Genomic DNA, 24,475 nt, shown 5'->3' on the forward strand with positions numbered 1-24,475 from the left:
AGTCAACCTCTAATGGGTAACTAACTAACAGTAAGGACGCTACTGCTACTGCAACATCATAACATGGCTCTATAACATACATGTACATACACCTCAGATTCTCAGATCAAACATAATCTCATAGAAAAACATATACTCATCTCATGCTAGTGTTCAAACATAATCTGATAGAATAACACATACTCATCTCATGCTAGTGTTCAAACATAATCTCATAGAATAACTTATACTCATCTCATGCTAGAAATCAAATATCTATATGTGCAATTAATCCCTCAAGTCCTCATATCGAAGAAGGCGTACAACAATCATACCATCAACCAATCATGCTATTAATCAGTCATTCTATCAACTTGTCTTACTAGTGTCTGGTCGGTGGGTAGTTCCAGTAGTAAGATTACTTACCTCAAACGACAATCCACAAATGAAAACAAACACTCCACAAAAGCGGCAACTCGAAATAGCGGCACTAATGACAAACAAAATCAAACAATCTCAACTCCAATCATAACGAGAGACTTCAGACTCAAATCCAAAATATCAAAAACATACCCAAGAATGAAAATAACTTCCAACTCTTCTTCTTGGGCACTTACTTTGACTCCCAACTCAATGATAGTTAAATCTTCAAACCACAACCAACAAGGCACATTAATAATAATAAAACCCAACGTTATTGGCTAAGAAATCAAATCGACTGTCATAAACTTACCCAGCACAGATCTAACGAAGACCAGGACGGACCCAATGCAACAGGGATGGCAGCAACTGACAGCGGTGCAGGTGGGTCTGAGGCTGAGCGACTGGGATATCGATGCATGAAGTCCTTCCGCTGAGCGAACAAGGCGGCGCCCTTGTCTGAGTGGCGTGGCAGCAAATGGAGGACAACGAACAGAGGCTGGCTCTCGTGAATGAAAACACGAGGAGGCGTGGCTTTGGCTAGTGAGACGACTGGCTCGCGGAGGACGAGCAGAGGAGGAGGTCAACTAGACGAATGGCACACAGAGCAACGAGTGGGAGCGGTGCTAGGGCGAGGAAAAGAAAGGAGAGATGAAGGGTTTCAATGCACGAAGGGGAAGGGAAGGGGAAAGAAAAATAGAAGGGAAAAAGAAAAAAAAAAAGAAAAAGGAAAAGGAAATACTTCAAGGCGACGAACACCGTGACAAAGGAGTTGAAAGTCACACTAGCGACCATGCATCTAGCTGAAGAAGCAAAGCTGTGGTGGAGATCATGATTTGCAGACATACAAGAAGGGCGGTGTACGATAAATACCTGGGATAAGTCGAAACAAGAAATTCGTTTGCAGTTCTTTCCTGAGAATGTCGAGATCTTGGCCCGACGAAAACTCTGAGAGTTGAGACAAACGGGCAACATCAGGGATTATGTGAGTGACATGTCTGAGAAAGACAAAGTCTTCTATTTTGTTGAAGGGCTGAAACCGTGGGCAAAGTCAAAGTTGTATGAACAGAAAGTACAAGATCTCCCCTCTGCCTATGCGGCAGCGGAATGGTTATATGACCTTAGCACTGACTCTTAAAACGTGAGGAAACAGTCAACTTTCTCAAATAGTGGGAACAGAAACAGTCGTTACAGCCCTCCCAAAGCTGAAAAAGGCGAACCAGAAATTGAGCCGGCTGCAAAAATTGAGAATCCCAGGATGGGGGCATTGAAATTCTTATCTGCGCTCCAAAAGAAGATGGGAAAGGCGACGGAGCCACTAGAGAAAGGACTCATGTATGTGGACGCTTGGGTCAACCAAAGATCGGCCAAAAACACTATGGTTGACTCTGGGGCTACCCATAACTTCATGGCTGAAACGNCTTAAAACGTGAGGAAACAGTCAACTTTCTCAAATAGTGGGAACAGAAACAGTCGTTACAGCCCTCCCAGACCTGGGGGAGGAGACAAGAACATCGAGGGGGGGGGGGAGGGACCGAGAGCCCTCCCAACCAAGTTCAGGGAACAATTGGCGAGGGCCGCCATAACAGTATAACAACTACAATCGTCCACTATCTTATTTCATATGTAGACGACCACACAGAGCGGGCGAGTGTCTGAATCGAACTTCTTTTAATGCCTTCAGAGCCACGTTGGCCTCTAGCTCAGAAGACAAGGTTGAAAAAGGCGAACCGAAAATTGAGTCGACTGCATGATAACTTGTAGAAATACAAGTTATTTATACTGTTTTATTTAGATATTGCGGCTAAAAGAAAGAAAAGTTGCGTCGATAGTATAGAAATTGGCTAAGAAATGCGAAAATTATAAAATGTCGTCAATACACCCACTAACACCATTGCGATGGTAGAATAGAGTGTTTCAATTTCTGTTTTGTAGGAAATCAGTCACCACATGCGTTAATGGCTCAAAGATAAAAGAAATAATGCATCTACGTCGCATTGCGCCCATCATTCCGGAATGAAGAGATGATCAACGTAATGACGACGTATGCGACAATCGATCAAGAGCTTAGTGATCAACGCAAATTCAACTGCATGCGGTAATAAAAAACAACACTGCATGCGACGATCGATCGAAGATGTAAAGAGCAACGCATTTGCGGAGGATTCTGACAAATGTATAGCTTTCAGTTGTGCATTTCTGACGGGTTGATTGCATAATAAAAGGAATATTCACTCTGCCATTTCAGGAACTACCATAACCATAAAGTGGGGACCACGAAGTCAAATAGCCAAGCTTCACTTATAAATAGCTTCTGCAAATTCATTGAAAAATATACATGAATACATAGAGACGTGCATATATCGATTCTGAGAGAGAGACTGGTCTGAAGCGACTGTCCAGAGTAGATTCGGGATAATCATGAGACAAGGCCGAGAGATGACTCTCCGAGCAAGGAATCTTTCCAATCCTCGCCGTTGAAGCTCTGTGCGAAGGTCATTTCTACCAAGAGAGCAAGCCTGAGAGGGAAGCTTTCCTCTCCATTACTTCGTCACTCCGGCAAGCACTATCTCCGTTCGGAATCTGTGTCAAGACATTGACACTCCTTCTGTATTTTTTTCTAATCTCTTTTTCATCATCCGTATTCATCTTCTCGAATCTTTCATTCACACCATGTATCGAACGTTTAATTCTATAATTAAATGTTATGATAATTACCATTGTCATCTTTCTGTCTATTTCCGTTCATCCATAATCCATTTTCTCCATGATGTTTTCCTAATTCCCTGGGTAAATAGAAAGAATTAAGCGAGTGAATTAATTGTGTTAAGGAAATAATTAAGTTTAGCTAAAGCATGCTCGACGACATCTTCACCTGTGAGAGCAGAAGTGAAGATGTTATTCCGCCTATCGAGAGAAGGTTGGAAGAATGCGTTAACTAAATCGAGAAGTACTTCCAAAGATGGAAGCAACCTTGTGTTCATCACATCCATCCCTGTTTCACCAAAGAGATATGGGAACGCGGCCGATCACTGAGAGGTGTACGCCAAGGGAAAGTGGAACTTTAGTTGCATCTTCAACGCAATTAATAAACTTGCGATGTTTTTACTATGTACTATTCCCCTTTCTAATTCATTCATAAAGACTTGCCATCTCATCCCACGATTCTTTGTACAACTTCACAGTCAATTCTCGAACTCAGTATCATGTATCATGTATCTTGTATCTTGTATCATATTAGTTTAGGATTTTATTTTATCAATGCAATTTTATTTCATTGCAATTTACATTACTGTATAAACAACCATTCTTTATTCATTGATATAAACCGGTCGCATATACCACATCAGTAACACATTAACGAAAACAATCCCTGTGTTCGACCTCAGATTATTCTGAGAAACTTGCGTTGGAATTATACTTGGTTTCAGCGCAAGGAAACTTGTGACACACATTACTCCATTGCATACTACGAGAATAGCATTAATAACACATATATTTAGACGTTGTATCACATAAAAATTCTCTTTAACACATATATTTGTTCATTCATTCATATTCATATTTGTTCACATGCTTAAAGTTAAAGATATAAATTTATCGCAACAAGTTTATGGCGCCGTTGCCAGGGACATGAGCTTGTATGACTCATTCTTTCATCAGTAGTGTGCATAAGCTATAACACAGCATATCATTCCATTTTTATCGTTACACTGTAGAGAGTGAAAACCCTAGGATGGGGGCATTGAAATTTTTATCTGCGCTCCAGAAGAAAATGGGAAAGGCGAAGGAGCCACTAGAGAAAGGACTCATGTATGTGGACGCTTGGGTCAACCAGAGATTGGCCAAAAGCACTATGGTCGACTCTGGGGCATCCCATAACTTCATGACTGAAACAGAAGCCCGTCGCCTGAACTTAACCTGGGAAAGAGATGCAGAGAAGATGAAAGCTGTGAACTCTGCAACCTTGCCTATTACGAGGATAGCAAAGAGAATGCCGGTGAAGTTAGGGGACTAGAAAGGCCTTGCTGACTTCGTAATTGTCAAGATGGATGACTTTGATGTAGTGTTGGGGATGAAATTCCTACTCGAACACAAAGTTATAACGATGCCCCTTGCCAAATGCTTAGTGATTGCGGGATCTACACCCACCATGGTTCAAGCCAGTATCAAACAGCTGAACAGGGCGAGAATGATCTCAGCCCTCCAACTGAAAAGAGGCCTTGTGTGAAACCCGAATTTCCATTATCCCTACTTAAGAAGGTGATTAAGGGATAACTAGGTGAAAGTTAAATCTGATGTTGAAGTGAAGGAAATTTCTAAGTGTTGAATAGATTTTCTTTGAGTAGCTTTGAATTAAGCTTTAATTGATGAAAATTGACTAAGTGTTGTACTAGTCATTGCTATGCGTTGGCCATAAGATCTTGGAAAGATTACTTGGGAAAAGGGAGAATTTGAAGAGGGAGTGGCGCATGCCTTGGAGGTTAGACCAACACATTAGGCTCAATGGATGCATTGGAAGGATTGTGATGGATGCGTTGGTAGTGGTATGCGGCTGAAGGAAGAAAGTTGAAGTGATGCATTGGAAGGTTGGATGGCACAAGGGTCGGTTGTGCAGAAGGCATACAGACACAACGGTAGGCGAGGACGCGGACAAGGCATGCGCTGGAGGGTGGCATGCGTCGATGCCAGCGTCCATGCGTCAAGCGGCCGAGCGATCCCTGCGAACGATGCTAAGTGCCCATGTTGAGTGAACCCATGCGTCGATGTTAGTGCCCATGCGTCAAGCGGCCGAGTGAGCCCTGTGAACGATGCTAAGTGCCCATGTTGAGTGAACCCATGCGTCGATGCTAGCGCCCATGCGTCAAGCGGCCGAGCGAGCCCTGCGAGCGATGCTAAGCGCCTATGCCGAGCGAGCCCATGCGTCGATGCCAGCGCCCATACGTCGAGCGGCCGAGCGAGCCCTGCGAAAGATGCTAAACTGCCGTGCCAAGCGATGCATCGATGCCAAGCTGTCGGCCAAGCGCCCATGCCAAGCGACTCATGCAAGCGATGCGTTGATGACGAGCGAGCCATGCGATTGATGCTAAGCAACCGTCCTATACATCGAGGTCGTGCGACCTTGCTATGCGTTGGAGGCTGACGATGGCTTGCGCGATGGATGCGTTGGACAAAGCCATGCGATGGGCTAGGTTGGACGCATGGTGTTGGCTCTTGCGATGGTTAAGGGTTGTGATGGTGCTATGTTGGAAATCAAGGGAAACCAAGGGTTGCTATGCGTTGGAGTCATACTATGCGTTGAGAACCTATTATGCGTTCTTGAGTACACTATGCGTTAATATCCGAGGCTAGTTGTATGCATTGAGAATCACCCTAGTGAATGCATATTGAAGGGAATGAACGCATAAGAAAGCTGAACTCACTTGGAAGACATCATCCTAACATGTGGTTTGTTGAGAAGAAATCTTAAGACTTAAGGATTTGAGGTGGAGGCATGAGGAGACATGCAAAAATTGGTCTCATGTGTTGGCAATGTACAAGAAGGACACCCAACATTGCATGGATCAAACCTTGCATTGATGGTGTGAGGTGAAGACACCTCAAGTAGGAGGTGGAAAGGGCTGGAAGTTGGCAATCGCTAAGGGAAACACTTGGATGAGGAGGTGTTAACCTTGGAGAGCCTTTGGATGCCTATAAATAGGGCTAAGGACTTCAGATGAGGACTCAATTCTCTTCAAAGGACATAAAAAAGAGTGTATTGGGAGGAGGCTATGCGTTGATGGTAAGACCATGCGTTGGTCAAGAGATTCCAAGAGGGGAGATGCTGTCGGATAGAAAGGTCAGAAAGTAATATCAACTTGGGAAGAGAAGTTCTCCCAGAATACTCGTGTCGTTGATGTGATTCCAAAGCCATCTGAAAGCTAAAAGAGTCTAGTTTTTATGGTGGGGCTTCCGGAGAAGAAGCTCCAAGGAATCAGGCTGGAGAAGAAGGACAAGATCGAGGGGTCGAGCTGTCGGGTAAACTGGGCTAGTCTTGATGTTTTGATGTTTCTGGCCAACCACGAGGAGTTATGAGCTAAGATATTTAGGTAAGCTTCCTGAGACATTTTAGAGTATATTTGTAGAAGGAAATAACTCGAGATAAAGCTTAAAACTATGAGTAGTTTGAGCTTTAATTTGAATCTGGAATTTAGGGTTCAAAAGAGGAGCCCGAGAAGACCAAGGAAATTCTAGAGAGAAAAGTTCCTAAACGACCAAGGTGAGTGGTACTTTCCTTTAAGTCTTAAAGCATATCTTTTAGAGTAAATTATATATGTTTAGGTTATGAATTAGTATCTAACGTGAGAATGGGATTATGTGATCGGGATGGTTAGAGGGTCAATAGACCTAGTGCCTGAGCCCGTAAGCAAGACATCACGGGATGGTCAGGGGACACGAGAAGTCTAGTTCTTGAGCCTGTAGGAGGATTCTCGTATGGGATGGTCAGAGGGCCGACAAGCCTAACTTCTGAGCCCATGAGCGGGGAGCTATGTGCACATAGGAGACAAAGGAAATGTAAAGAGTAAGCGTTGTATTTAGTAACAGTCATCTATCTACCATGTGTGTAGATAGACAGTAAGCTCATTCTAGTTAGTTATCAGTTTAATTATCTACCGTGCGCGTAGATAAAAGTTGAGACCAGACTCGTTCAAAGTTAAGGTTTGATGTAACCTCGTATTCATGATATGCTTGTTATTTATGAGTTGAAATAGACTCTGGAAGTTGCTTACCACTCACTGAGCTTTGTGAAGCTCATTCTGTTATTTCATATTTTTCTTCCCAGATAGCGAAAGGTAAGGAGTTCCAAGGTACTGCTAAGGTAAAGGTCTACCACATGCCACAGTTATACTTCCAGGGTTTAACAGTTGTTGTTGTAACTAGTGGTTGTTAAATTTGTTCATTGGTATCAGAGTTATTTCCGCAAGAGTTATCAGGCAGTAAGTGTCAACAAAAGGGTTGATAATTGCTGCAGTCACACCCTTTTCTAGGCTCGAAGGGTGGTCTGGGGCAGGTGTGACACCTTGCCCATGATGAACCCACGTTTATGGCCATTCCGATTGAGTCAGTCGAGACCGCAGAAGAGGAAATCCCCCAAGACATTCTATTTGTCTTGAAAGAGTACGTGATGTCATGCCCGATAGTTTTCCCAAGTCCTTGCCTCCACAAAGGGGAATTGATCATGAAATCGAGCTACTACTAGGGGCAAAGCCGCCCGCCAAGAATGCATATCATATGGCCCTGCCAGAGTTGGTTGAACTTCGAAAGCAGTTAGACGAGCTGTTAGATGCAGGGTTTATTAGACTAATAAAGGCCCCTTACGGAGCCTTAATGTTGTTTCAAAAGAAGAAGGACGGAAGCCTTCGATTATGCATCGACTATCGAGCTTTGAACAAGCTCATAGTTCGCAATAAATACCCCTTTCCTATCATCACAAAATTATTTGATCGGCTCCACGGTGCTAGATACTTTTCAAAACTAGACCTATGGTCGGGGTACTATCAGGTTCGAATTGCTGAAGGGGACGAACCCAAGACGACCTGTGTTACGAGGTATGGAGCCTTCAAATTTCTTGTGATGCCCTTTGGCCTCACCAATGCTCCGACAACCTTCTATACTTTGATGAACCAGGTGTTTCATGAATACCTCGACAAATTTGTCATAGTATATCTAGACGACATCGTGGTCTATAGTGCCTCGATGGAACACCGGTACCACCTCCAACTAGTCTTCGAAAAACTGAGAAAAAACCAACTATATGTAAAGAGAGAGAAGTGTTCCTTTGCTTAAGAGCGCATAAACTTCCTCGGCCACGTGATCGAATGTGGTCGGAATGGCATGGAAGAGGGTAAGGTGTCTGCTATCAGAGATTGGAAGGTGTCGACATCCATGACGGAATTACGATCCTTCCTCGAACTAGCCAACTACTATAGACGGTTCGTAGAAGGATTCTCGAGAAGAGCAGGGCCATTGACCGGGTTGTTGAAGAAAGATAACCATTGGAGTTGGACTCCCAAATGTCAAGCCGCCTTCGAGGGCTTGAAGAAAGTGATGATCGAAGGACTGGTTCTCAAAATTGCCGACGTGACCAAACCTTTTGAAGTCGAGACTGATGCTTCTGACTTTGCATTGGGTGGTGTTCTCCTTCAAGATGAACACCCCATCACATATGAGAGTAGGAAATTGAATGATGCAGAACGGAGGTATGCCGCCTCTGAGAAGGAGATGTTGGCAGTAGTTCACTGCTTGAGGGCCTGGAGACAGTATCTCTTAGGGGCCAAATTTGTAGTCAAGACCGACAACAGTTTCATTTGCCACTTTTTCAACCAGCCAAAGTTATCAACAATGTAGGCACGATGACAGAAGTGTTTAGCAGAGTTTGATTTTCGATTTAAGCATAGATCGGGGAAATGCAACCAAGCGGCTGGGCCTTAGCCGAAAGAGCGAACATGCAGCCTTGTGCATATTTGCACACCTGAAAGCAAGTACGTTCTATGGAAGAGTGCGAGAAACTGTCAAGACACACTTGGCAAATGACACATCGGCACAGGCCATTATGCAGTTGGCCAAAGAGGGGAAGACACGCCAATTTTGGGTGGAAGACGACCTACTGTACATCTGTCTCTTATACACATCTAGATGTGTATAAGAGACAGGGCCATTATGCAGTTGGCCAAAGAGGGGAAGACATGCCAATTTTGGGTGGAAGACGACCTACTGTACACCAAGGGCAATCGCCTCTACATCTGTCTCTTATACACATCTAGATGTGTATAAGAGACAGGAGAGTGTGTCCCTCGACTTCATCACCCATTTGCCCAAGGTTGGAGAGTTTAAATCAATCCTTGTTATCAACGGTCGGTTCTTAAAATATGCCACATTTATCCCAACATCAAAGATGTGTACTGTTGTGATGACTGCCCAACTGTTCTTCAAACACATTGTGAAATTATGGGGCGTCCCCGTGAGCAATGTTAGTGATCGGGACGGGAGATTCACTGGGACCTTTTGGACAGAATTGTTCAAGATATTAGGATCTATGCTGAACATTTCCTCTAGCTATCATCCCCAAACAGACAGCTAGATGGAACGTTTTAATAGCATGCTTGAGGAATATCTGCGTCACTTTATCGACGCTAGACAGAAGAACTGGGTCTAGTTGTTAGATGTTGCTCACTTCAGCTTTACACAGTTAGCAAAGTATGCGGCAGACCACTCATGCCACATCTGGTGGACCATCCCTATGTGGGCAAAAGCCCTCAGGCGCATAATTTCACTAAGGAGTGGAGCCAAACCTCTGAGATAACTCGCGCCTGTCTAGAAAAAGCGTCAAGGAGGATGAAGAAGTGGGCTGATAAGAAGTGTAAGCCCCTCGAGTTCCAAGCTGGAGACAAAGTGCTAATCAAACTACGACCAGAACAATTCCATTTCCGAGGCCAGAGAGACTAACGTCTAGTATAAAAATACGAAGGGTCAGTGGAAGTGATTGAGAAGGTTGGGAAAACCTCGTATAGGGTTCAGCTACCCTTATGGATAAAGATCCACACTATCATCCATGTGAGTATCCTGAAGCCCTATCACCCCGATCTTGATGACGAGCAGCGGAATATGTTGATGCGCCCACCGTCATGATGAAGAATTCAGTTGAAAAGGAAGTCGTACAAATTCTGGATAGACATACTCGCTGTATCGGAAGACCAAGACGAGAACTAACAGAGTTCATGGTAAAGTGGAAGGGCCTCCCTGACGAAGAAATCAGTTGGGAGCGCGCTGAAGACTTGAAAAATGTAGCTCTAGCAATCCCTGAGTTCGGGCAGGGTTGGTTGACAGGGATGTCAACCAATTAAGTAGGGGAGAATGTCACAGTCATGCTTGTCCAAGGCCTGTTGCCCATGATCACATGCCCGATCCAACCTCTTTTATCATGTTTTCATGTCATGTATTGTATTGTTAAGTTAGCTTGCTTTCCTTGTATTTTTGTTGTAAGTGACCACTTGCCCTTTTGCATATGCAAGGGTGTCCGTTGGCTTTTTGTTCAGAATGCACTATATGGGGATAAGACTAATCATCACTTTTCCATACCAGGAGTAGTACGCTCTAAAGCCGCTGTTGTTGTTCATTGCTTTCTAGTCTACTATAATCTTTCTTTCTCTACTCATACACAAAAAAATTCTTGCGAAAACCTTTTTCTCCAAACCCATTTTCTAAAACCGTTTTCCTTAAAAACGAGGGTGGAGGTTGTGAGAGGCACTCGGTGTGCCATTGACGTTCCGTATTTGGATTGACTGACTTGTTCGTGAGCAGGAACAAGTGCTGCACAATTGCTAAGAGAAGCTTCCAAAAGTGCGATTGTGACACAAAGCGTGTGGACATTCTCGAAGTTGGAGTCTTGGAAGAGTGCTTGTATCTCCAAAGGACTCCAGTCTTTTAAGTGTGGTTAGCTTTAGAAGTCAAGAAGTCTTTTGATTGTAAAGAATTTCCTCTAGGCTCTTTGTAATGTAGAATTGTTGACCTCCATAAATGAAGAGAACTGTATTTATAGAGTATTTAGATGGACTTTGTAGGCTTAGGCTTAGTTGGTCATGGACCTAGCACTTGGGCCCCACTAATTGGACTTAGCTTTATTTGTCAATTTGGAACAAATTAAGCCTATTTTTGCACTCAATTAGAATTTAGCCCAACAAATAATATCAAATTGGATCAGAACACATGTCAAATCTTTTTTTTAACTAGTCCTAAATTAGGTGATTCATAGATTAATAACGTGACAATTTGTGATTGATCCAAAATTTCTCATTCAATGGTCAAAGATATGTTGAAGTCTATAAACTATTTTCAAATTATTACCTTTCAAAAATACCTTTTCTCATGCAAACTTAATGATTACTAATTTCTTGAAATCAAATTAAGAAGCATGACATCAGACAGTCATGATCAACTTTCATTGCCAATCTAACTATCTTCATGAAAGCTTAATAATGATCCGATATTGGTATAAGATTAGGAAAGATTGCATAATATTTGAAAAGATTTACGTGGACTTAGTATTCATTTGAACAAAAATTTACTAAGAAAGTATAAAAGAACCGGTAGTTGGATATAAGACGAAAAATTATTCTTTTATTTAAATTTTGGTGTCAATCTCACTTGAAAAGAACCAAGAAAGACTATTTCAACATGTTTCAAAATAGTTGTAGAAGGGAGAAACATTGGAGGGTTATTCACCCTTTCCCAATATGAATTTCTAATCCTTATTTAGACATCCAATTCCAAAGTGAAATGATGATTTGAAATCTCGGGCCCAACCACCAGATTTCCAGAGTTATATAGCATCCATACCAAACAAGTATTATGGAGTGCATGTACAACTAACGAAGGCCGATGAGTACACCCAAGGACGCTACCAGGCTTTTCAATGGCGTTTCTTTAATCGCAAGGGAACTTCTTCAACGCTCTCAACTCTTGGACATTCCCAGAATTGACAACTTCCAAACCCTTTTCTCTACACCTCTCAAAAAACTCGTTGTTTCTGTCACTGACATTTCCGGTCTCACCAGAGGCAAAGTTCGCCAAATTTCAAGTGCAGATCCCCACAATCGCGATTCTGTCGCCTATTTTTCTAACCCAATTCAATCCAATGATACTCACAATCCTTCAATCTCCGATCTTGGGGCTGCCCACAATCAGACATCCGTTTCAGATTCTTCACCTCTTTCCGGAAATGAAGACAACGCGAACAATTTGTTAATCGGAACCGAACCCATTAATGCATCTTCCACTACGTTCAATGGAGCACAAGGAGGAGAAGCATCCAGCGGGCAAGTGGAAGTAACCCCACCTCTCAAACGACGGAAGCCCCGGGAGAGAAGAGTACCCTCCACTCCCTTCTCTAGAGCGATCGGGTTTGTTCTCATCTCTTATTTCTCGTCAATTTTCTAGCGATATCGTTAGACAGTTTACTCAATACATTGATTTGCATAATAGAATTGTTCAACTATATAAGGAGTGTTAGAAATTTAATTGTTACTTGAGTAGTTCAACAACGGAAAATAGTTGGTGCAACTCAACCATCACCACTCTCATAGGTTTGCCGGGCTAGGGGCTGGTCTCGCATGGGGAACGCTGCAGGAATCAGCCAAGAGGCTTGTTTTTGGCTCAGGAAATTCGCAAAACCAACCTGCTGCCCTTTCCCCATTCCTCTCTGAAAAGAATGCAGAACGTTTGGCTCTTGCTTTGTGTAGAATGCGCGGAGCTGCATTAAAAATTGGGCAGATGTTGAGTATACAAGATGAATCTCTTGTCCCAGCTCCGGTATTTTTTTCATTTTAGTCCATCTTTCGAGCACTTTATTATTTAAAAAGAAACTAAGAAGAGCTGAACGGGTGATACGTATTGAGTACACATGTTCACTGATTCCTGACCATGGTTAATCTAATGTGTGAAAATTTCTAAATTTTCCATATTGCCTCCATTCATTGCTTGTCACAGAAGTAGAATTTCAGAATTAAATGAGGTTCATGAAATAAATGAAAAATATATTAATATATCATTTAATGACATGTCAAATTATGTATGGGGTAGTAGATACTACGGTAGCACTAGAAATTTTCCCACATTAGGTTAACTATGGTCAAGATGCATACTCAATCAACATTAAGCGTCAATTTGTGGAAGTCTACTTTCTCTAGTTTTGCACCTCCTTGTCCTATTTTATGCTACAAATGCCTTGAGAGAATTGTAGAATTTTGGAGGAGTTCAATGTCGTTGACGAGCATGTCTATCATTAGGTTTCATGCCTCTCTTTATGTTGACTTCTAAGTTTTTTTTTGGTAACTATCCAACAACCTTTGCCCTCTTTCTGATCTCTTTGGTTGTTTCTTTTGTAAAAGCTCCTCTTCTATAGCTTGTTTGTAATTTTATATTCTTTCATCTGTCTTGATGAAAGCAAATGCTTGTAGCGTACTTTGATACCATATCTTAAAATGTACTCTCTCTCACCTTTAAAAGTTTTAGTAGAGAAAATTTAAATAATATTGTCCTATCGATTAACTTAGAAGTTCCATCAACTCAAATACACCACCATTGAGTTTGCTTATATGGTCATGATTAAAGGGTCTACAATCGAGGCATTAAATCAATGAACATGGTTATCTCTTTGGCAACAATAATTTTGTCTAAATTAAGCATTTTTTTCCTTTTGAAGTCTAAGATTCTCCTGTATATTCCATAATTAAAATATGTTCATATCATCTTTCTGTTTTGTCACACAGATCTTGGCTGCTCTGGATATTGTACGTCAAGGTGCAGATGTAATGCCTAGGAGCCAGCTGAATCAAGTATTGAACGTTGAACTAGGTCAAGATTGGTCCTCAAAGTTGATTAGTTTCGATTATGAACCAATGGCTGCTGCAAGTATTGGCCAGGTGCTCCACAACTACACCATTCATTTCTTTTAGGCTAATTTATGAAAAAGTACTTCTAACTTTGCCTTTTGTTTCAAACATCTCTATTCTTTCAAAAGTTGCAATACTACCCTTAACTTTTCAAAAAGGTTTGAAAACTACACTTAGAGTAGAAATCCTTTAGAACGTTCGACGGAAATCAGACTTGAAATGGTGTGGTAGTTACCTAGAACGGAAATTTGGATCGCCATACCATTTTTAGGTCACCTCCACATCATTCTAGGTCTCTATTTGTGTATGATTCTAAAGGATTTCTACTCCAAGACTAGTTTTGAAACCCTTCTGAAAGGTCAAAAGTAATATTGCAACTTTGGAAAGAACAAGGTTCAGAGCGTCCTTTATGATTTAACCTCTATTTTATGGTTTCTACTGGTGATGTGATGGTACAATGTAAAATGGATTTGCACACATTTTATTTGATGGTAGACGACCATGATATTTCCGAAGGGGCTAGGCTCAAATTATGCATAAGCCATATAATGGTACACAATCGTGTAATGATCATGTAGCTGCTATGGATTAATGGAAATGGTTCTTTTCTGTCAAAAAGAAAAAAAAAAAAAAAACTTGCTGCTGTGGAGCATAAATTAGCAGCTCTTTCTACCATCCATATTTTATCTATTGTAATACCATATTTAGTTGTCATACTAGCCTTAGTCCATGCTGGTATTTTTCATCATATTTTTTATTTTCAGGAATGCCAAGATAACATAAGTGATGTAGTCCTTCGTTCTTTCAGAATCATGTTTAGATATTCTTGTTCCTTATTCATTACTGATGTGCTTGAGCTTTACCTTCTTATTTGTTAAGACTGTTTGAATTATTAGTTGAACGCTTTTTAAAACTGATTCAGGTGCATAGAGCTGTTACAAAGAATGGTATGAAAGTTGCAATGAAAATTCAGTACCCTGGAGTTGCAGATAGCATTGAGAGTGATATTGATAATGTGAAACTCTTGTTGGATTATACTAATCTGATTCCAAAGGGACTTTATCTTGACAGAGCAATAAAGGTATTTTATTGTTCTCTTTGATGATGTTTTCAACATGCTTGTGAACCTAGATACTCTCCCTTATTGGCTCTAATCATTTACATATTTGTTTTCTATTGCTTGGTTCTCACTCAACATCCTATTTGATTTTGGTTTACATCTATTGGAAGTTTTAGGATAATAGATGACACATCATAAATGTTGATTTGATTCAAACATTAAATTAGGATAAGAGATATACTGATGATTATGACCTAAAACTGGATCTTAATTTTAACTCACCTGTCGGTAAAAGTGGAGGTGTCTTAAACCAGATAACCATATTTTCCTGGAGTTATTGGACTAGTACTTTTGAAGCAGAGTTCTGTGTTTTAAACTCAACTACAATAATTTTCTTAAATCTTTTGGGATCATTAAAGCCCTTATGTTAGTTGATGGTGCAATATACTTCATTATTAACAGATAAATCTATTTATTTTCATGGTTCTTATGCCTAATAACGTTTATAGATAAAAATGTGTGTTGATGTTGGTGTTGGTATTATCTACATAGATAAATATGTGTGTTGATGTTGGTGTTGGTACTATCTACATAGATAAATATGTGTGTTGATGTTGGAGTTGGTACTATCTACTAGGTGGCAAAAGATGAGTTATCTCGTGAATGTGACTATGTGTTGGAGGCTACAAATCAGAAACGTTTCCGTGATTTGTTATTTAACTCTCAAGGTTTCTATGTTCCATTGGTTGTGGATGATCTATCAAGCAAAAAAGTTTTGACTACAGAACTTATTTCTGGTACTCGTATATTTTCCTCTTTCTTGTTTGCTTAAACGTGTTCTAATTTTCCCTATTGTATGCATGTAATTTTTCTTTCTAACTATGATTTCGTGATCTTTTATCTTAACTATGTTTGAAGTCATCCATTCTATATATGCCTATATGAATAATTGTTGCGAATGGTAAAATGTTAAGCATACTACAATAGTTTGCCGCTCACTTCCTGTCACAGAAATGGTTCGTTTCCTTTTACATTGTCAAGGTTGAACAAATTATGGTTTTACCTTCGGAGGGGCAGAGATAAGGACTCTTCCCTTTTAGGCTTTTTATTTTTTTAAAGTCCTGTTGACTATAAGTTATGTTCTTTTCATGTATGTACTATCCCAATGTATTACCAAGAAATGCTAAGAAGAATTCCCCAAACATAGTTTGTCTAAATGGGTGAATTATCAACGAGAATAATAATCTCACTTTTTTATGAATTTTCTGTATGGCTTCATTGAGCAGTGCGTTGTCATTTCCCCATGTGGTAGGTAGGAGCTGAATTAGTCATGTTAGTGAATATTAAATTTACCTTCACATATCAACTTAAGCTTTTGGGTTAATTGGTGATTTAAGATGGTATCACAGCAAGGTGGTCCAATGAAGTCCTGTGTTCAAGTCCTTGCAATGTTGTTTCTTCCCCAATTAATATCTATTTCCACTTGTTTGGCTCTTTTACATATATCAAGGCCACAAGTGAAGGGGAGTGTTATATAATATTAAATTTGTCTACACCCATCAGGTTAAGCTTTTGGGTCAATTGGTGATTTAAGAAGTCAAATGAAGATTCTGATGCAATTTATGTTTTATGGTCCAACTGTTTGTCCAATTTCATAGGAATACACGTTATTAATTTATGTTGATGGCCAAATTGCTATTTCTCTTTCTCCCCTGAGAAATGTTTATTCCAAGTCACAACAATGTATGCACCTTTTAAAAATATATTTCTTTGATTCCAAAACAGAAGATAAACATAGAATAAGATCAATTTCTATCTATATAAGATAAGGTATTTTCAATCTATATAAAAAAAGATTCTATATCAGATCATGGCTCCATGTGCCAAATATTTCTTTTTCATTCTAGCTGTCTGCCGTTCAAGGTATATCTTTCCTCTATTTATATTCTAACCTCAATTTGGTGTTTTGTTTGCCACAGGAGTTCCTATTGATAAAGTAGCATTGTTAGACCAGGAAACTCGTAATTATGTTGGGAGAAAGTTGCTGGAACTCACATTACTTGAATTATTTGTTTTCCGTTTCATGCAGGCAAGTTTTTCAGAGCACATGTTTATGCGCAATTGGCAATGCAATATTTTTTTTAGTTGTCTAATATTTTTGTTTATCTTGTGTTAAATATATTACCAAGCTTGTGAATACTAAAAGAATGTACCTGGACAATTATTTTATTACTTATTTTTTTCAAAATTTGAGAAGTACTCTACACGAAATCTGCAAAGTTGCAACTCCAAAGGAGGTGATTTAGGTTTTCTTCCTCCATCTAATAAAGGTCATACAATAAAAATGACCCATCAACGAAGGCCACTTTCTTGAGAGCTGATCCGGAGTATTCACACAAACCATAAATAACCTTCCCAAACAAAGAACTTAACCTCTTTTGGAATCAAATCATGATCTTCCAAAGGGCTGAAAGAATAGAGACTCCGAGACCCATTCTTCTTATGAGAGAGTTGGAACTGCACATGGACTAAGCCAGGCAAGTGGAGCTCTGATTGTGACTCAAGTGGCTGGTTTCTTGTGAGTCTTGCAAGGAGTTGTTGATCTTCTTGTTGTTCTTGAATGTCCAGAATAACAATATCGATTCTTGGGTTGCCGTGCAAGGAGTTGTTGATCTTCTTGTTGTTCTTGAATGTCCAGAATAACAATATTGATTCTTGGGTTGCCGTGCACTTGATGTTTAGTAGATATTATAGCCATTTGTCGTGTTAGTTGTTCCATGACCCTTTAGATATCAAGGATACCCTTTTTTTGTTTCTTCCATCAAAGACTCAATCGACTTCATGCGTTGGTCTAAGGCTTGATGAGTTGATGAGGAAGTGTCAGTGTCCATGTGTGTGCATGTTCTTCCCAATTTGATTTGATTTTGAAAAATAAAACTAGGGCTGGATTGAGGGCTCTCTTATACTAGTTAACGTACCCAAGTTGGAAGGAAATCTTTATTGAAGAATGAAAGCTGTCCAAAATACAAAGGCAACCACCTATTTGTAAGTATTGGTGTTTGTTAGGAATCTTAAGATAATTCCTGCGCTGAGAAGATCCGAACAAGCAAAATACCACCAAAACAGGGGCACAACTCCCTGATGCTAAGATATATTGAGATATAAAGCAAAGAGCCTTCAACAATTACAATGGACTACTAAGCAAGTCACAACATCAACAGAAAGTAAAAATGTACTAAGAAACGATGAACCAACCATGGCATATTTGAGAGCGGCCCTCTCCTCTGCTGAAGATTGAGCCACAAAATATCCACCCCTTCTCCTTATTCCAAAACCTTTCTTAAACCTCCCTCTGGTGGTCTCCACTTCTATAATAGAGAGCACGTCCCACAAACTATCAACCTACTGAAGACTTGGTTGATTTCCCCTTCTTGCCCTTCCTCACGTATTGATGAACAATAGGAGGTCTTACAGTCTTTTGGTCAACATAACTAACAACCTTAAAATATTAAATGATGGACTGATCAAGTCACAACCTTTCTAATATAAACTAAAGTTGCTGAGTAGGTATAATCAAAATTACACCCAAGGACACCCAAGGGTAAGTTAAGAAAAGACAAGAATCATCCAAGAAACCAAAGAATGTTCTATAGCATTGAACGTTCAGTGGTAAAGAGTGTGGCAAAGGTGGTGAAGGAAGGAATGTAGGAGGTTATGACACAACTTGAAGGATTGTGACTTTCAGTGGAAGAAGTTGCTACGAAGGGAAAGAGAATAGGAAGAGGAAAGGGGAAAAAGAAGAAAAAGAAATAGAGGAACAAGTCTCCTATTGGTCGATTCACATCGAGCAGACAATCCACATCCTTTACCTTATAGTTTGAATTTCAGCCAACCAATCATTAAAGTTCTAGGATCAAATATTTCTTTTGTAAAAGGAGTTTATAGCCATCCACCTCCTAAAAGACAATCTTCCTAAAATACGTTTCTGATTGAGATTTAGATGTTAGTTTAAGCAGTGAGGATATTATGGATTCTCTAGCACAAGATGCTTTTGTAGAGGAGACTCTAGAGGTTTACTTTGCAGATGGTTTTGACACCATTAAACCCCTGATACTTTACACATATAAGAGAAGGGGTAGAAGGGGAATTGCACTAAAAATTACATCTGCTGAGGAGGATAACTGTGAGGATTTGATACGAGGGACCACTAAAATTGCTATAAAAAGGAATGGATGGGAACTAGTGCAGTGTGGACATTTTTGGTAAAGGTTGGAAGAGCTTTTGAGGAGAGGATTACTAGCTCTCTCGAATGTGCTGGTTTTACTTTACTTTCTTAGCAAGTTATTTTACTTTTGAGTACGTTGTTGCTGAGTACTTGTTTCCTTTCTTAGCTATTGTGTAATAGAAGCTTACTTCATGTCTTTATATCATCAATACATAGCAGAGCTCCATTACTCTATTCTTCTTTGTCCTAGTCTTGTTGGGTTTTACTGAGTGCAGGGAAGTAGATACCTAGATACTTTGTTTGAGAAGGGTGAAAATATTCAAGCAGAATTGTCAACCATAGTTCCTACCAAGTTTCTTTGCTTTGATTGAAAAATGGGGTTTTCAGATGAAATCAATTCCTCATTCTCCTTGCGTTAAAGTATAGCTTGGTGGTTTTGTCAAGAATTGAACTAATTTTGTGAATTTGTCGTGTTTATATGCCTAAGCCTTGCTTTTTTGGCCTTGTGAAGTTGTATTTTTTCTCTTAGTAGTGCAACCTGAAAGCGACAGTTCAGAAGTTGGTTTGATTTGTAGTTTGATCCTTACATTTCGGCCTTCTCATATGCTCATTGGACTTCTGTCGGCTTTGGCTTTATAGTTTATGTGCTATCTGGTTTTGATTTCCTTTTTGGAGCTGGTTTGTTAGGTTTTAAGTGTTTGCTTTTGTCTTCTCCTCTTTGTATCTCAATAGTATTTCTTATCATTTTGTTTGTTTGTTTATTTGTTTTTTTTTTTTTTTGCAATTTCTCTATCCTCGAAGGTTATTGTATCCTTGAGTATTAGTCTCTTTTCATTTTCATCAATGAAAAGTTATGTTTCCTTTTCAAAAAAAAAAAAAAAAAAACAAAAAAGAAAAAAGGTCAATGCAATGTTAAATTTGGAGGAAGTAGCATAGTAGTGAAATGCACCTGAGTAGAGCATTGGTGCCAATGTTTGATCATAGATTAAGTAAGTTGGAGGGTGTTTGAGGGTGTGAATCCTATGGTAGGCTACATCAAGTTGTAAGGTACTTTGTGGTTAATCGCCTTTTGAAATCAGATACGTAGGGTTTGGATGGCATGCATTGAATTGGCCAATGACCCAACTATGTCTCATCATGATGAGGGACCTTTACGCTTTACATTTTTTTAATAAGAAAACGAGCTTTCATCCAGAGAAATGAAAGCTGTCAATGATATTGTAGGGGCTTTACAATGTTGCACTGTTACTCGTTACTCGTCTTGACTTGTCATTTGCTGTAGATAAGGCATGCCGATTTCTATGTACTCCAATATCTCTTAATTGGAATGGTGTGAGCATATTTCATGCTATTTAAAGGGAGCTTCCAGCCATGACATTGACCTTATACCTTCCCCGGTTTCCGTCACACGTTACCTGGATGCAGATTGGACCAATACTAATGGTTATTGTATGTTCTTGTGTAACAATCTCATTTCTTCAACCTTTAGGAAGTAGAAATGTGTCTCGATCAGGTGTTGAATATGAGTTGAGTATTTGCAAATGATGCAGCCAAAGATCTTTGGGTGGTTTCAGTGCTTTCTGAAATGGACTTTTCTCCATGATCTACACCCATTCTCCTTTGTGACAATATTGGTGCTCCATATATTGTAGCTATCCTTCCATGCATCAGCAGACCAAACAGATCGAGATCATTCAACATTTTGAACCAGCTCAATGTTGTTTATCACTGAGCTCGCTTGTGGGGATGTTAAAGCATAATGTTAAGTTCATATTTTAAGGTTTACTGTTGCTGTGAATTCTGTTTATTTATCTTTATTTGCTGTTTCTGTATATGCTCTCTAAACCCAATAGTCATGTGCAACGTGTAGGGTCTGTTGAGTCTCTAGATTCTCTTAAACCTATGCGCCATTTTCTTCTTTTCAGAAATACAGAATACAACTTCCTCTCCTTGTTTTTCTCTCGTGAATTTTTATCCTTTGTTCAGTTTTATACTAATGAAGGATTTACTTCCTCCCCATTTAGAATTAATTCCGTTGACAAATCCTTCAAGATCCCAAATGTTGTGCGGAAATGCCTTCTAATGGCTGATAATGATTGAAAAATTTCTATTACAGGGGGATCACTAATGATCCCATTTGAAACTAGTTCTCATGAAGGGACGTTCAGAATCTAACTGACTTTATTTATAATCCTTTCCTTGACAAAACTGTTGTCTAATGACTAATATGCCATCGTATCCCAATAATATTTCTAATATACTCCTTACAACTGCATATGCGGTCAAATGCTCTACCACTGAGCAAAGGACCCTACAACACCAAATGGTTATCGTATGCTCCTAGAAAGCTTAGGGAACAATGCAATATCTCTACTTAATGATTTTAATGGTACCTTCTCATTTTATGTCTTTTCTCGTGCAAACATTTCATATGTTTTACGCTATTTTTTCTTGCCCGAGTTTCTTTCTTTCATCATCAATTATTTCCTCGTTCCAATTTGACTCTGTTTGTTGACTGTACCAGACCGACCCCAATTGGAGTAATTTTTTGTATGATGAAGCCACAAAAACAATTAATCTGATCGACTTTGGAGCAGCTCGTGATTATCCTAAGAATTTCGTCGACAACTACTTAAGAATGGTAAGTTCAGCTGTGATTTCTTTTCTTCTCCTATTTTACTCTTTTTCTAGCGCAAGGTGTCCTCGTAAGATTATGAACTCTAAACCTTCCAAATTATGTCAATTTCAAATTTGAGATATTAAACTTTGATTTCATGATCTTTTGTTTGACATTCTCAGTAAGTTTAGTTGGGTAATCGGTTTACTTCAGCATATTTATGAACTTGGGTTCAATTTTATCTAGATAGTGTAGGGTTTCACTATGATTTGATGGTTAGCTGGATGTAGGAACAGTCACAGTTATGTTGCCTAGTTCCAAATTGTATCATATTTGATGCTTTACCTATGTACCTAAAACACTTTTTGGATGTATTATTTAACTAGGTTGTTGCATGCGCAAATGGCGATAAAGATGGGGTAATTGAAATGTCAACGAGACTCGGATTTCTAACAGGAAAGGAATCAGAGGTGATGTTAGATGCTCATGTTCAAGCGGGTTTTGTTGTGGGATTGCCATTCTCAAAGCCTGGTGCCTATGACTTTCGAGCTTCAAATATCACTCATAGTATTACAAACCTTAGTGCAACCATGTTACGACACAGGCTAACTCCACCCCCTGATGAAGCCTATAGCCTTCACCGTAAACTATCAGGTGCTTTCTTGGCTTGCATCAAGCTCGGTGCTGCTGTGCCTTGTAGGCAACTATTATTCCATATTTACAACACTTATCATTTTGACAACCAGGATTAAGATTCGGAGGGATTAACATATTCATTTTGTTTTATTTTTCATTACGAGGGTAGATTGATACAATAGAAACCTCTTGTAACCCAGCAGATAAAGTACATTACATAGTCCGTTTTAGGGATTGGCGACTTACCCATTTAGTGACTTTGGCACTGGACGTTCCAAAAATGGGGTACTATCGGGTCGAGTGAATTCAATAATAGAGGTCTGTTGGTATTCTCTACTTGTTCTTATTCGGTTTTTATACTTTCACATTTGTTAATTACTCATTTTTTTACTTGGTATTAGTTTCAATGTTTAATGTTTTAAAAACATTTTGTTGTTTATGACAGTGTTCAATATGATGTAAAATTTACTACACTTGCGTAGAATTTGATATCATGTGATGTGCAAAAAGGAGATGAAGGGTCATAACTCCCAATGAAAACTGCTTAAAGTGCACTTTTTCTTTTGGCATTTGGAGCAATTTGGAGATGGAATAATATCCACAAATTGTTTCTTGGTTTTTCAGCACCCAAACAACAAAGTACTGTACACCCATTTTCCAGAAAACATCATTTAAATTTGGTTAAAAATTGGTTTTGGTCCCGAATTTTCATGAAAATAATAATTTAGAATGAAATTTTGTTAATGATTTAGACTTATACTTCACATATGTAATAATTTGGTCTTAGAACTTTAAAAGTAATAGTTTAGTACTTGTGGTTTACCTTTTGCAATGAACTGGTCTAAGATTTAATGAAATTTCTTAGTATTAATTATATAAGGATTTATTTTTTGATATACCAATTAACTACCTTAATGCTGATCAATAAAATTTTAAAATATTTAATTTTTTCTTTGGTAACATTACTTTTGAATATTGATTTTTTGTTTACTATTTATCAATTTGGATTGATATTTATTTATTGTAGAATATTTAAAGTAATGTTTCATTCATTTAGGAGATTTCGTTTGTTTTCTTCCATATACCTAGTTGAAAATTTATCACATCTGTATGGATCTCAAGTATGTGTTGAATATACTAATAATATACTGAAAAATGTAAATATACATCACATATACCATAGTTTATTTATAAATATATTGAAAAATGTAAATACACATCACATATATTATATAGTATATAAAATAATATATTGTACAAATTGTTGTCTTCATGCACTTATGAAATATACCTTGATTTATTTGTAGAAAATTCAAATATATAGTGTTTTAACTATCAAAATATACCTTGTTTCCTCCTTGAAGTTTCTTATTGATTCTTGATTGCATTTATGAAGGCAACAATTTCTAATTTTTGGAGAAACTTTTCCTTACCTGTGTTAGTTTTGAAAAGAACCGTTTTGGGAAGTTCATAATCGTGAAAAACTTTCCTTACATATCTCATTTGATATTATTATTATTATGGTAAGGAGGGCCGGAAAGGTAAATAGGGTCAGCCATTTGTATAAAACAATAACTCATTAGACTATTCATATAAAAAATATGAAAAGTTGTAATTACACAAATTTATTTAAGTTGCATGGGTAGAAAGCCTAATTTTAAATTTCCTAGAATGCACTATAATGGACTCCTCAATTAAGATCAAATTAGTCATGATGATACGTTTTCTGTTCTTGCTTTACCACTACAAAGTGAGTCACAAATTTTAGGGTGAAGAACAAAATAACTACTTTTAGGTAGTCGTATATCAAAGATATCTAAACCAATGTTTTGTTCCAAAAATGTCGATATTTATATTTCAATTTTTTGGACAAGATTCCCCCCTACTTGCAAACATAAATTATTGGGCCAAACTAATTGTAAATATAGCATTAACCAAAACAAATTACAAATATAGACAATTTGAGTAGAACCCATAAAAAAAGACTAAAAAGTCCATGGGAATATAATAGGTCCACGACCTAGATATCGTTCCTTCCAACCCATCCTATTCACGATCTCATCCATGACCCATCTTCTTTGTAGCAGCCTTAAAAACAACATCTTCTT

The 24,475-nt window shown here is 38.9% G+C and overlaps 1 protein-coding gene across 1 annotated transcript; it reads left to right on the forward strand.

The window, feature by feature from the left end:
* The first annotated feature begins 11,655 nt into the window (after window positions 1-11,655).
* LOC120081615 (protein ABC transporter 1, mitochondrial) lies at window positions 11,656-22,774 on the forward strand. The gene is made up of 8 exons (XM_039036643.1): window positions 11,656-12,338; window positions 12,522-12,747; window positions 13,707-13,859; window positions 14,752-14,910; window positions 15,527-15,686; window positions 16,869-16,978; window positions 21,639-21,755; window positions 22,118-22,774. The coding sequence occupies exons 1-8, from the start codon at window positions 11,818-11,820 to the stop codon at window positions 22,481-22,483; spliced, it is 1,812 nt and encodes a 603-aa protein (XP_038892571.1). The 5' UTR covers window positions 11,656-11,817; the 3' UTR covers window positions 22,484-22,774.
* The last annotated feature ends 1,701 nt before the right edge of the window (window positions 22,775-24,475 follow it).

This window comes from Benincasa hispida, chromosome 7 (assembly GCF_009727055.1).
Source record: "Benincasa hispida cultivar B227 chromosome 7, ASM972705v1, whole genome shotgun sequence".
Lineage (NCBI taxonomy): Eukaryota > Viridiplantae > Streptophyta > Magnoliopsida > Cucurbitales > Cucurbitaceae > Benincasa > Benincasa hispida.

What these genes read in the sequence shown, in the direction of transcription:
- LOC120081615 (XM_039036643.1), top strand. Translation starts at nt 11,818, where the DNA reads ATGAGTACACCCAAGGACGCTACCAGGCTTTTCAATGGCGTTTCTTTA. An exon ending in CCCTTCTCTAGAGCGATCGG is followed by an intron (nt 12,339 to 12,521) that starts GTTTGTTCTCAT and finishes CCACTCTCATAG; the next exon opens with GTTTGCCGGGCTAGGGGCTG. An exon ending in CTGCTGCAAGTATTGGCCAG is followed by an intron (nt 13,860 to 14,751) that starts GTGCTCCACAAC and finishes AAACTGATTCAG; the next exon opens with GTGCATAGAGCTGTTACAAA.